This window comes from Talpa occidentalis, unplaced genomic scaffold (genome assembly GCF_014898055.3).
Source record: "Talpa occidentalis isolate TD23 unplaced genomic scaffold, MPIMG_talOcc4v2.1 talOcc4.4, whole genome shotgun sequence".
In the NCBI taxonomy this organism is placed as follows: domain Eukaryota; kingdom Metazoa; phylum Chordata; class Mammalia; order Eulipotyphla; family Talpidae; genus Talpa; species Talpa occidentalis.
This window is the reverse complement of record NW_023604295.1, coordinates 7,502,450-7,516,240: the sequence shown is the minus strand read 5'-3', so window position 1 is coordinate 7,516,240 and position 13,791 is coordinate 7,502,450. Positions and strand designations below refer to the sequence as shown.

At 43.6% G+C, this 13,791-nt stretch overlaps 1 protein-coding gene across 1 annotated transcript in view; it reads right to left on the bottom strand.

The window, feature by feature from the left end:
- The window catches only part of PAXBP1 (PAX3 and PAX7 binding protein 1), a 30,447-nt gene extending 24,371 nt beyond the window's left edge, over window positions 1-6,076 (bottom strand). The window contains 3 exon segments of the mRNA XM_037525021.1: window positions 4,346-4,474; window positions 5,709-5,897; window positions 5,900-6,076. Of these exon segments, the coding sequence (XP_037380918.1) occupies window positions 4,346-4,474; window positions 5,709-5,897; window positions 5,900-6,059 (478 nt within the window). The 5' untranslated portion in view covers window positions 6,060-6,076.
- Between the last annotated feature and the right edge of the window lie 7,715 nt (window positions 6,077-13,791).

Sequence of the window (13,791 nt, the reverse complement as noted above, 5' to 3'; positions counted from 1 at the left end):
CTTTTTTTCAAAGATTTATTTATACAAGAACGGGGTACAGGCCAGATGCGCAGGAGGGTGAGAGGATTCACCAGAGACAGCGTGGGGAACAGAACAGGCAGACTGACAAAATACACTGCTGAGGAGAGCAGCGGGCATGACAGGGGAGGTCTGCCACGCCATTTGGGACCCTCGCCGGCCGGCCGGGAATGAACCCGTGCTGCAGAGGCTGTGGACAGCTTCACAGCATGGCGCTCAACGGCCTGCACTACCAGGGGAGGCCCCCTATTTCATTTCTTAAGTCAGTATTCCATTAAGCTCCTAAGTCCATTCAAGGCAGTTTACACCAACAACCAAGTCTAGCTCCAGATCACTCTCTCTGGCATGAACACACTTTGGAACACCTCCTTCACTCCTGCCACCCACCATCTGTAGGAACGAGCCCCCAGTAGTCACATTTACCCACAGCCAGGACTCAGTGACTAAACATGGATTTTGACTTATTCTCTTTCGGGGAATCTTGAACTGGGATAGAGAGACAATTTAGAGACCAGGTGGCACTAAAAGCCACATGAGAGCCAGGAAGGGTGCTGGGGAGCAGCCATCTGGACCATGTGGAAAGAGGAGAGCTCGGGCTCAGTTCTCGCTCTCCTGCAGCCAGTTTCGAGACTGCTTTCCTGCCACTAGGCAGCATGAGGCACCATGTCTTAACAACAGTTTCCTTTTCTTTACTCCAAGTGGTTTACGCGAATGTTTCACGTAACATGAAAGTGACAATGCAACAATAGGCACAGTGACTATAAAGAATAAAACAAAATTTTATTCTAAATATGATTTTCTTCTGTTGTTTCACTAGCATGTTCCCTACCAGAAAATCTCAGAGGTTCTTGAGTCTTCTTAAGTCATATTCTATTTCCCTAAATAACAGTCCCAGGAACAATATCCTTCCCCACTCCCCAATTTTACTGAGAAAATTTAGGTCATTCTGTTTTATGTGCTTTAATTGTTTTCATTCATCATTCTACCTCATTAGTGACGGACCTCTTTCTTGGGGCATTCTGAAGCTGTGAGATTATAAAATTCGCTATCAGATGTATAGGATTAGATGAGGTTAAAAAAACTATTTCCTCTGGCTCTAATCAAACACTAAATAAATGTCTTTTGAGAGCTAAAACCTAACTGTGAAAGTTCTACTGGATCAAATATGGGCAGAGAATGATTTCTGCAAATTTGAAAAGATTCAGTGATTTGTTAAATTCACAAGTATCTCCTACTTAGGTAAATCTAAGTCCACAGCAAGGTGGTAAATGAAACTTTGTTACTGGTCACATATCATCCTTCTAGACATCATTATAAAAAGATAAGCTAATAACCCCTTTCTAGGCTGAACTTCCTCAGTTTCTTTACCACTGCTTCAGGAAGCCTGCTCTCACAACTAAATATTCTCTTTACCTTGAACTTGGGCAAGTTCCCCCTGTATTCTCCTGTGTACAAAGAGACAAGGCCTACTCCTCACCAAAATATCTTCTGGGTTCTTCTACTTATTGTCATCTACTTCTCTCACCGCCAAGGTTTCCAAAGCAGCACTGTGGACCTGCTATCTTCTACTTCCTCACCAAATGCACACCTCAACCCTGGCAAACGGCCTTGAAAAGACTTCTGCCATTCTGGGCTCTCAGCTCATCCAATGGCTATAGCCACAGCTTATTCATACAGTATCAAAGAGCAATTTAGCAAAAGCTCCTCCTTTCTCCAAACAGTCCCATGGACAAAGAGCTTGGCTAACTGACCAGTCTCTTACCAGGTGACCACCACAAAAAAACACAGCAAGCCTGTCAATACGCCATCCTCATTCCTCACAGCTCCTGACCTTGTTGGTACAATTTCAGACAACTAACCTCATCATCTTGAAGTTTTCCTGTCCTTTTGCCTTTGGTCTTTATGATTCCTTTATCTCGTTAATAAATGCTCTTCTCTTCCCTGTGTAGGTTTACTACAGGTGCAAGCCTTTGATCTCCCTCATCAATTCCATTTACTTTTGGCTTTATCACCTCAAAGAAGCACCACACTTAAACCTACATCCCCAAATGTGTACTGGCTAGTTTCAATCAAATTGAAGTCTAAAAGTGAAGCCATTATTTTAGAAATATCATTTAAAAATAGGTCTTCCAAGTCAATACTATCCTTGTTTTGAACTTAACTCATCTCTGCCTATCTAAGGAAGGCTGGGGGTAGGAAAAGTTGTGCATTAGTTAACGAAAGAGTTCCATAACCCCACCATTAACTGAGTTATCTGGTGACTAGACTATAAGAGTCTATGAAAGTGGAAGCCAGGAAGAAGTCACAGAAGATGGCTTTGTAACTTCATACTTGCTTCACTTTCTAAACCCAACAGTAAATGGTCTTTTCTCAGTTCTCACTGTCCCTGACCTTTCTTCTACTTGTCCACTGTACACAGTCAGTTCTCAAGAAATTTGGAAAAATGAGGTGGTTTCCTACATTCTAAAATAAGTGGTTCCCCTAAAAATAGTCCTCTCCTCCCACCTGCCTGCCCTATTTCTGTACAAAATACATAATTATTCTCACAGTCACTCTGGCACAAAAACTCAAATTTGACTTTTTTCCCCATCCAGTTGCTAAAGCATACATCAAGCATACCAATTCTCCCCCTTGGAAGGTTTATCAAATAATTCTTTCTTTGCACTTCTTTATCCACATGCACAGCAAACATTTTTAATTCATTTACAAGTTCCCACTGAGTCAGGAAGAGCCGCACTGTTGCTTAACTGAGACCTTTTAAAAGCCACTATTTGCGGATCAAAGCTGGCTCCTGCATTTAAACTGCTTTAAGCCTCCAATCTCTCCTGCCAATCCATGCTGCATGCTAATACCAGGTTAAGATTCCAAAAGGCATTTATCATGTCAGCATCTTGGCAAGTCACTGCACATGGCCATTCTAAACCCGGTGCTAGGTCCTAAAACATCCTTCACAATCTGTCAACAATGTACCTTTCACCCTAAACCTCTACTTCCTCCACAAATCATTTACTTTGGCTTGTCAGGTACTTGTTCTTCTCCAAAACAGTGTTAGTTTAATCTTGGATAAATCCCCATACTTTCCCTCTTCTATCTTCTAGAACTTTAATGATCAAAGAAAGTTCCAGCTGCAACTTCCATTTTATCTGGGAAGTATTGCTTATGCCACCTCTAAAGCAAAAAGTGTAATTACCCTTTGAAACATTCAGCAGACATTTTACCAAACAATGGGTGCAGGATACATTTAAGCTAATGTTTGTCATCACCAAAATTAGATTGTAAATTTATGACATACTTTTTCACATTGTGCCTGTAGCTACAAACCAGGAAACAATATTATCTTTAATTCCATAAATGAGAAAGATTTCCCTATGGTATTTGCACAAGAACAACGCAGACCACAGCATACTTTAATGACCCACTTTCCCAAACACAGGTAACGCTTAAAACCTTTGAACTTAAGATTTTAAGAGGACAAGAGAGAAGTGCATATACAATGCAGGCAGGTGCCTCACACTAAGGAGTCTTCCTTCATTCATGTGTCTATCCCCCTTAAGACTGCTGAGTAAGATTAGCCACATTAACCTTATGGACAATTCTTTAAGAATTAAATGGGGCCTCCCCTGGTGGTGCAGCGGTTGAGCGCTGGGCTACGAAGCTGCCCGTAGCCTCTGCAGTGCCTGTTCGATCCCCCACCACCTGCGAGGGTCCCACGTGGTGTGCAGACCTCTCCTGCTGCACCCGCTGCTCCCCTCAGCAGTGTACTTCGTCAGTCTGCCTGTTCTGCTCCCCACTCTGGCTTTGGTGGATTCTCTCACCCTCCCGCACTTCTAACTGTACCCAGAGCTTGTATAAATTAAAAAAAAAAAAAAAAGAATTAAATGAACTGTGGAAATATCACCCAAGAAAGAGAAAACCAGGCTCCATAAAACACAAGTACAGTAATCAGCAGAGCACCCCATCCGATGGGAATAAGCCTGAGTCTCAGAGTGAAGTGGGGTACCTCCTTTCCTGGTTCAACAGCTGTCTGTAGAAAGCAGTCTGTAGTAGGAAAATTGGGAGGGGAAAATTCACTGCAGCAGAAACACTCTAGTGCTCATGATTCTGTAAGCATTTTCAAAGTGCATTTACAATGCAATTGTGTTATAACAACAACAACAACAAAAAAACCAACTGTATCTCTACTCAATTCAGACTTAACTGAATAAGCTCAATATGCATGCATGGATGGACGGATGGATGCACATACATATGACTCAAATCCATTCAATTCCTGTGAGAGGAACTTCTATTTTGTCAGTTCAAAAGATCCTATTAGATTGGTACTTACTATCAGCTGATGAGTTGAGTTCTGTCTTAATCTTCGATTTTTCAAGATCTTCTTTATATTCTTTCTTAAGCAATTTTACTATCTTTTTACTATAACTTGATTTCTTCACTTTAAAAACTTCTTCATTTTCTTTAAAAAGAAATTAAATGAAATCTGTAGTTGCAATTTTCAGACAATATCTTCCCTTTTAACTCTCACATTTTCAAATTCTTTTCACATTCATCCAAATATATACTCATACACCCATAGTCATCACATAATTTGAAGTTATTTCAAAGCTGTCATAGGCTTTCCAAAACTGAAGCCAATTGCACAAATTAAACTCCAATAATGCAAGTCTGAGTCTCTTAAAAAGGCACAGTACATGTAACCTCAAAAAAGTTTTTCTATTATTATCATCCCTAAGTCATCCTTATGTTGGTGGTAAAAAATCATTGGAAAAAAATCTTTCAGTATTAAGGTCTCTGAAACAAAATATCCAACATCAGAAGGTGCTGGCAACAGCGCTGTCAAGGCTGAGTTACTATATCCATCGCCAACTGACATACTGTTATTTCAAAATTAAGCCTGGAGCAAATATAACTTTTGATGTATCCACTACCTTGGGCTTAAAAATTTTAAAGTCAAATGCAAACACTTGACCAAACAGTCCCTGCAGCGCCCAAAACAACCACCGGGCAGTACTCTCCACAAATGTAAAGAAAATAACTGCAAGGCCGACGGCAACTGCGCGTCTCCCCGGCACGTGAAAGCCTCTCCCGCAGACGCGAGTGCGGTTTCCAAACGTCTTGATTTACTTTCTCATCCCTCGGCGCCTCCCCCGGTGGCCGACACACACTCAACCGGCGGTAAAACAGACTCCACCACCGTCGCCCAGCGGGCGCCAGCAGACCGGAGGCGCGTGTTAGGATCAGAAACCCAGGTCGGGGCGCACGCGGGGCCGGCCGCGCCCCCGGGTCACCCCGAATCCCCCCGGATCCCCCCGTCTCGGCCCCGCAGCCCAGGCCGCCCGGGCGGCAGGACGTCCCCGCCGCAAGCCGAGGTCGGCGGGCGCGGGGGCCGGAGCCCAAGGTCAGGCGCGGGGGCCGGGCCTCCCGCTCGGGGTGCCCGCGCGAACCCCAAAGCCCGCCACGAGGCGCGCGCCCGCGGGACGTGCCCGCGCAGAGCCCGGCGCCGGGTCTCCCGCGGCCCGGGGAGCGGCCGGGCGGGCCCCGAGGGGCACCTGCGAGCCCCGGCCCGGCCGCCGGCCGCCCGCCCGCCTCCGGGTGGGGAGCCCGGGGGCGGCGAGGCGGCGGCGGCTGCGCGGGAACGCGGGCCGGGCGGGCGGGCGGGCGGGCGGGCGGGCGGCGGGGGCGGCGGTTACCTTCGTCCTCGTCCTGGAAGCTCAGCAGGCTGGCCCGCGGCGCCTCTTTGTTCTCGCGCGGCCTCTTGCGCGGCTTCAGCCCGTTGCCCGGCTCCGCGCCCCCCGGGAAGCCGCCGCCCGCGTCGGGGCCGGGGCCGGGGCCCGGGGCCAGCGCGGAGGGCGGCGGCAGCCCCGGGCCCGGCAGCGCGTCCCCCCCGGGGCCCGGTCGCCGCCGCCGCCGGGGCCCGGCTCCTCGCCCGCGCCCGGCGGCGGCAGCAGCGGCGGCGGCTCCTGCTCCTCGTCGCGCTCTCGCTCCTCCTCCTCCGAGTCGTTCCGCTTGCGCACGTTCACTCGCCGGGCCTTGCGGAACATTCCAGCGGCCCGCACGGCGCCCCGGCCCGGCCCGGCTCCCGCACGGCGGCCACGGCAGCGGCGAGCTCGCGACGGCGCACGCGCGCCCCTCGGAAGCCCGGCCGGGCCCGCCTGTCGCTCCCGCGACCACGCACCGCCGAGGGCGCATGCGCGGGGCGCCCCCACGCGCGCGCTCTCAAGCCCTGGGCGAGAACGCCGCGCCTCTCGCGAGAACGCCGGCTGCTTGCACTGCCCTCTGTCGGAGGGGAGGACTGTGGGCAGGGAACTCTGGGACACCGGCGCCATCCGACGGGTCACAAAGAGGATCATAGAGACGAGAGGAAGGAGTGGACCCTGCGGCCTCCAGGCCCGCGCTTCTGCAGTGCGGCCTCCGCGCTTACGCGGGCGGCCACGTTAGGGGGGCGCCAGTGGGGGGGGTGGGGACGGGCTGGCCGGGAGGAGAGCGAGGGAAGGAAGACTTGGGTGGGGGAGCAGGAAAGGAGGGGCGGGAGGGGGGAAGGAGGGAGAGCAAGGCTCGCTGAGGCGAGTGGGGTGCGGGCAGGGGCGTGTGCACTGGAATCTCGGGGGGCTGTGGTGGTTATCCGAACTGTTGAGTGACCGTGTTGCCACAGCATTGTAGCGACGGAGCACGTGCAAAAGCAATAAATTTTCATCTATGATAAAAGTGTTACCTGGGCTGATCCTTTGGCTCCCGACTCTCTAATGTAAGGAAAGCAAGTTTGCTAGGAGGTCTGTGACTGAACACCTCACCTAAACGCAGTACATTTCAGAAACGGAAGGGAGTGGGGCCACTCACCTTGCGTCACAGAGGTAACCGGATACACCATGGAATATTACTCAGCAATCAAAAAGATAAACCCATGGAGTTTGCAGCAACACGGATGGAGCTGGAGGGGATCATGCTCAGCGAAATAAGCCAGAAAGAAAAAGAAAATACCGGATGGTCTCACTCATAGCAGGAATTTAGAAAACCTCAATAGGGACCAGGGAAAAGTAATCAATACAAAGTAAAAATCAGAATCAACAAGCAACTATAAACCAGAGACACACTGGGGGCGGGGGGAGGAGGGGCGGGGATAGAAAGAACTAGAGTCAAAATAAGGGGCGAGGTGCAATTGTATGGGGAATATAACCAAAATGAAAATGCATACATTGTGCAAAGATGAAAAAAGATGTAAGAATTATATAAAATATTTAAATAATAAAAAAAGAAAATTTAAGTTATCAAAACTCCAAAAAAAAAAAAAAATGGCTAGAAACTGGGTATTCGCCTGGAAGGTTGATGCTTCCAGTTGCCTCATCAAGCTTGGGGGGCTTTTCCTTCATGTATATGTTAATTCATTTTCATGCCTCAGAACTCACAGGGTAACAAAACGTTATGTACAGTGAAAAAAAGGCTACCGTGCATGTCTAAATGCCTTCTGGTTCACCTCCTCTGGGACGGTATTAAAAGTTTCCCAAGTTCCCCCACAGATACTCTATGAACATAAATCCAAATAATGTATATTTTCATGAACGATCTCTTTTTTTTTTTAAAGATTTATTTATGCATACAAGAACTGGGGTACAGGCCAGAGGTGCAGGGGGTGAGAGGATTCACCAGAGACAGAGTGGGGAACGGAACAGGCAGATTGACTGAAGTACACTGCTGAGGGGAGCAGCAGGCGAGTCAGGAACAGGCGAGTCAGGAAGAGTCTGCTGCGTAATGTGGGTAGCTCCCTGCTCAGCTGGGGATAGAACTTGTGCTGCAGTGGGGGCGGGGAGCTTCATAGGTTGCATCTTAACCCCTAGTGCCACCAGGGAGGCCCCATGAATGACCTCTTTTTAGTGCTATGTAAACAGTGTACTTTTAGCCAATCAAATTGGAACTGGGTTCATAACTGTACAGAAATTATTGGAAATCCCATAAAAATTGATATTAAAGGCTTTGCCAATCTTATTATAATCATGCTGCAATGAAAAGCTTTGGAAAATGGTCGCATTCACAGGATAAACTAGAATTGGAATTGCTAGACCCAAATTCTGAACATTTGTAATTTACTAATCCTAAATTGCTCTTTATAGAAGCTGTGTCAATTGAGATTTGAGTCCAAATTGAAACAGAAGATCTCAAGCCCACCAAGAATTGTACTTCATACTGATCTACCTCTTTTCTCTGTTTTTCTTGATTGAATTTGAGATCTGTCTACCGAGTTTCCCTTTTGGAGACTGGAAAAATGATCTAGGCTAAGAGCATACTGTATAATATTTTCCTCCAGTTAATAGGAAAAGTTGGTAACATTGGCTTCTGCACACAGAAGTTCTTATATTCTGAGTGTTCAGCATTGATTTCCATTCTGATTCCAACAGAGTGTTTCATTGGTGAAACTGAACTCCAGTTCCCATGACAAGTTTCAAATTTTGCCTGGTCAGCCCTGAGACACCTGAGCTAAGAGACCGTTTTAGTAACAAGATTAGGGTACATGTGGAAAAGATAAGCTTCAGAGCAGAATTTGTTAATAAATGGGCCTAAAGCTTTGAAAAGATATACTGTGGAGGTGGTGACTATGGTGCGAATATGGATAGAGAGGACAACACATGTTTTTAAAGCAAACCAAGATAATAAAAGATAGTGAATGTGTTTATAATTTTGGCAATCTACTTATTCAGTTAACTAAAGGACAAAGTTAAACAAGTTATCGCGCTGCTCTAGCAAGCCAAAGGTCCTTCTACTAGAAGTTATAGATCTTGTAGAAATTAAATTCTTGAAATGGAATAGCTGCTTCAATTAACTTTCAGCCAGTATATTATCCACAGCTAATTGTTTGATTAAAATACTACTGTGCTTTGACTATTAAAATGTTTAATTAGTTTATTAAATATGGTATGTCATCACTATTTGACCTTGAATTATCTTTAGTACTCTGGGAAGAGAAAGACTGCATCCTTAGAACTGTTATAGCAATGATTTGAATCAATAAGTTAGTTCAGTTATTTTTTTTAAGTTCTCTTTGCAAGTGGTAATTCTCATTAGCTTTTCTTTTCTTCACCAAATGATGACTTGATGTCATGACTAATTGAACAATAAATTTCAGACAAAACAGACAAACCAGTTTTGTTGGCTGACTCAGTCTTAGTCTGGAGTCTAAAACAATGGTTATAAAAGCAGATCTAGGAACCTGGGAAAGGTTCTGCCTAGTCAGCTGCCAGGTGAATATGGACACTTAGTAGCCAGATGTCCTTTCTTAGAGGGGAAAAAAATTCTCTCTTATTCTGAGGTGATCTTTCTCTGTACATGCGTAGATACTAGAAGCTTTCCTTCTGTGAAATAATGAGTGTGCTTGTTTTTAACACTCTTAGTTGACAAACTAAGAGATAGAGAAAACCTTATTTAAGTCCTTACCAATTTTTTATTTTATCCAAAAAATGATTTTTAGTAGTCAATATCTAAGTCTAGGAATCCTTAATCTAGGTATTGTTATTTTCTTTCAAGAAAGATCACTTGTAATTCAGTTCTGGAAAGAAGGTGAACATTTTAATTCTCAAGTCTCTTTTGCCTTACTGAAGGCAGTTCTGCATTAACTTAAAGTGGAAGCCTCACAGGGGATAAGATGTATGTTTTGTTCACTGCTGACTTCTATAACAGCACCAGGCACACAATAGATGCTCCAAATATGTGCTTACTAAATAGTATTAAACGTTCATTTATTAAACTAGTGATATAAATAACATTTTCTACAGCTTGCATCCCTTTCTTCTCAAAACAAGATCTCAATACATTTGTAACAAATTACTAGGTAGATTAGTTATTAAATCTCTTTCTTTGGGAACTGCCTCCTATGGGGAGAAAGTAGTGTCTATCCCATCCCAACACATCCCAGCTGAGGCTGGAGTCTGGTTACCTGGTACTGACTGGGCAAGGACAGCACCTGATCCAAAGTGGACCATTCAGGTTCTCCCAAGATTATGTACTTGAGACCGAGACATCAAGTCTATTTATGACTGGAATTACAATGAATTGAAAAGTCTTAGGAAACCTTTAAATTACCATGTGACTCCAGGAGCTGACAAAACTAGTCTGTGTGTCAGGAGAGAAGAATGAAGCTGATTTGCTAGAAACAGAGACAAATCGCATGTGGGATTCTAGAGCCTGTCCAGCTTCTTATTCTCAGTTCTTCTAGGGGGAGGACTATATTCCTGTCTGTGGGTCCCAGAATCCTTAGAACATTTTCTGTTTTCTTTCGTTGCTTCTGCTGCTGCTTTATTATTTGTGTTTTCTTAAGGTAGTTCGAGCTTATTTCCATTACTTAAAACCAAAAATACACTAGAACCAAAGAATTCTAACAAAATAACCAAGTTATTGTCACTTAGAGCAATGCTAATTTTATCCATGCAAGTTATACAAGTAGAAAAATTTTTAATAATTTCATTTGTAGCTTTTCTTCAGAAAGAAGTTTTTCTCTTCTTGTTGGAAAGATCTATACAGATACACTTGCTGGCATTTAAGTAGTGGGTGATGTGAGGGAAGCTCCTTACCCGGCAAGTAGATATAATTCCCAGTAAAGAGAGACAAGTATCTCCATGTAGAATATGTGAATAGTCCTTGATACACATGTTAGAAAATTTCTACATTATCTCAAACCCCACTGAGATGTAGCCATTGTACCTAATTCAGTGATGCTCTCTTTTCTATCAAACCATTATCATTGATAGAATGCAAGTTTAAAAGGTTCAGGGTTTTAAAAGCTAACAAAGTTTTATTTTCTTGCATGGAAATATTGAGCTTTTTTGGTATTTTTGTAATGAATCTGCCATTTACACCAGATAATTCTATTATCATACATTCACTCAAAAAAATGTATTGTGCACCGGCTAGATATTGTGCTGGGCAATCAGAGTACAACAGATGTGTCCTTTATCCTTCTAGATCTGTAGTCAGGTGCTGGAGAAAGATAATCAATGAGTTAATGAGCAAAATTAATTACTAATTACAATTAGTATAGAAGTGAAGTCAATAGAATGTTACATTTTAAGAAACATATATATAAGATGACAGAAATTTCAATTTGATTCATTTTTCCCCATGTGCAAATGTCCATTTAAATAGTGTTACCATAACTAAATGTGTGAAGATTTCTGGGGTGAGGCAGCACATTTTCCTTGAAGATGATCACAATTAATAGCTCCAGGGTGAATCCTTTGTTAATCTTTTCTTAGGCCATTTTATGTAAAATGAGAGGCTATTCAAATATTTCATCTGGTTCAGTTTTTACATCTTCTAGTATTACTACACGAAAGTATAACTCATAATCATATAGAAATAGACATAGATATCTATTGATTGATTAATTGGTCGATTGATCGTCCAGTCACAGTGGACACTCTGTGAGTGCAGCTAAGAACCATCCAACCAACGCAAAAGAAAAACTAGCAGTACATCCTTTCTGAAAGAACTCTTAGCTCAGTTCATCCATACATTCTTGTCTGGTCTGGGGGAGAGGGAAAAGGAAATTAAAGGCAGAAAGACAATTGAGTTACAAATATCTCTTCTCGGTATAAAAGAAGAAATAATGTGTCCCCCACCCCCACCCCTGTTGTTTAGAGTTACTAGAGAGGGCAGCAGGGTTGTTAGATAAGTACACAGTAACAAAATTCACTTACAAAGGGAGGAATCAAATCAAGCTCTCAATTCCCTAGAAAAGAATTAGACTTTAAAAAATAACTTTTCCTAACTGTAAAAGTACTACCTGCACATTTTGGACATTTAGGAAACAGGACAATGCAAAGAAGAACACAAGAATCCCTTAAAATATTATTAGCAACTACCTTTTTTGTGCGTTTCCTTCCTGAATTGTATGACTATTCATTTATTCACGGGTTCATACTGACTTCAACACTCCAGTGCATTCTCTAAGCTCCTCATCTTTTTTTCTATTTTCTTTTGAGGTTGAGTGTTACCTTAACATCCAAGAAAGTAAACCAAACAAACCACCTCCACAGCAGCTCATTAACTGGTAATTCACAGAGGTCAATGCACCAGTGCTTATAAAAGTTATCAGTACAATTAGAGACCTCTCCGCTATAGGATGGGGTATTGTACCCATATTACCAGCAATAGTACCCAAAAGACAAGTAGCCATATCCGCCCCTTCCCTTTAAAGGAATATATCTACTGTATTTGTGATGCAGATCAAGGACATTATTGCTGGAAACTCGGATCCCTGCATCCTCCCAGACCTGGCAGATAACCTCTTCATCTTTAATAATCACACCCACCGTTCACGTCAGCCACCTACAGTAATGATGGCACCTTGGACCGTCTCCTGGTTACTAGGGAGTCACTGGGAGTCTTTTCCAGCAATCAGATTGCTTTTATCCTTCCAGTGTCCTTACTCTACCTCCAGTCTAATGAACCCATCACATTTCACTGTCCATCCTCTTAACTCTGCCTTTGTTTCTCTCCTTATCCAGGATGGATAAGGATCTATCAAATCTATCAAAGGGGAAATAAATACAAATTATGTAAAACTACAGAAATTAGTAGAAATGTCAATATTTCCAGATAATACATATGGAACATTACTATGGGGGTAATCAGAAAATGTATAACTTCAAGTTTACAATTACAAAAGTAACAGAAATCCATCCTGGATAAGGAAAAAACAAAGGCAGAAGGAAGAGGATGGGCAGTGAAATGTGGTGGGTTCATTAGACTGGAGGTAGAAGTCAATTATTCAACCTCAGAAATGACAAAAATAAAAGCCAGCAAAACACCTCAAAGAATGTGGGGAGTAGGTATACTTCAAAATAGAACTGTAACTAATAAATTAGAAAATGATCAAAAGGGAAGTATAGGAATTATAAAGAAAAACCCAATAAAGAAATGATACAAAACACATCACCCACAAATTTAGATGTAACCAGAGATTGTCTAATTATGATGGGGTATAATGGGGTATTGTACTCCATTATATGTCTGCAACCCAGTGACAATACATTCAAAAATCTTCAGAAAATGTGTTTCCTAGCAAAAGTCAGTTCACAAAACTGACTTATGCACCTAATGGCTCATAAGAAACCCCATCAGCAAATGAAAAATAAAAAGATGGAAAATAAATATGAGATAAATAGAGCTTAAGTTAAGGATGTGGAATGACTGCATGCATTTTATCTATTCTTTCCCCATCACCTCCATGAGACTGGCAAGGATTTTGAAAGGTATGACTATTACGTGAGCTGGAGCGATCAGGAGAGAGTCATCCACATGTGAGGGGTTTCAACAAATGTATCCAGAAGTTTAACTGTTTCCTTTGTAAATTTACTTTCCAATACCAAAAGATTAGGATGGCACCTTTTTGAAAATATTTCATGCTGTCTCCAACCAAATAACAACATATAATTCTTTACTGAAGATGGGACCAAGAACCCCTTCTGCAATCCTCTGCCTCTGGACTCCTATTCCTCGCCACCACTCCATGGCAAAGTGTCCTTCTTCCTCCCCAAGAGTAATCCCAGCCTGTGCACTATATTCTAGTCCCATGTCTCCTTTCTCTTGGCCCCCCAACCCCAACCCCGTCTTCTCCCATTCTCATCAGCATACACACCCTCTACAGCGTGATCCACCTCACTCTTCCCTTGACACCCTCTTCAACCACAACTCCTTTCCTCTGGTCTCCTTCACAACCAAACTTCTCCAGACTGTTGTCACCAATCACCACTGGCACTTCCTCATCTCCCGTGCATTCCAAAAGCC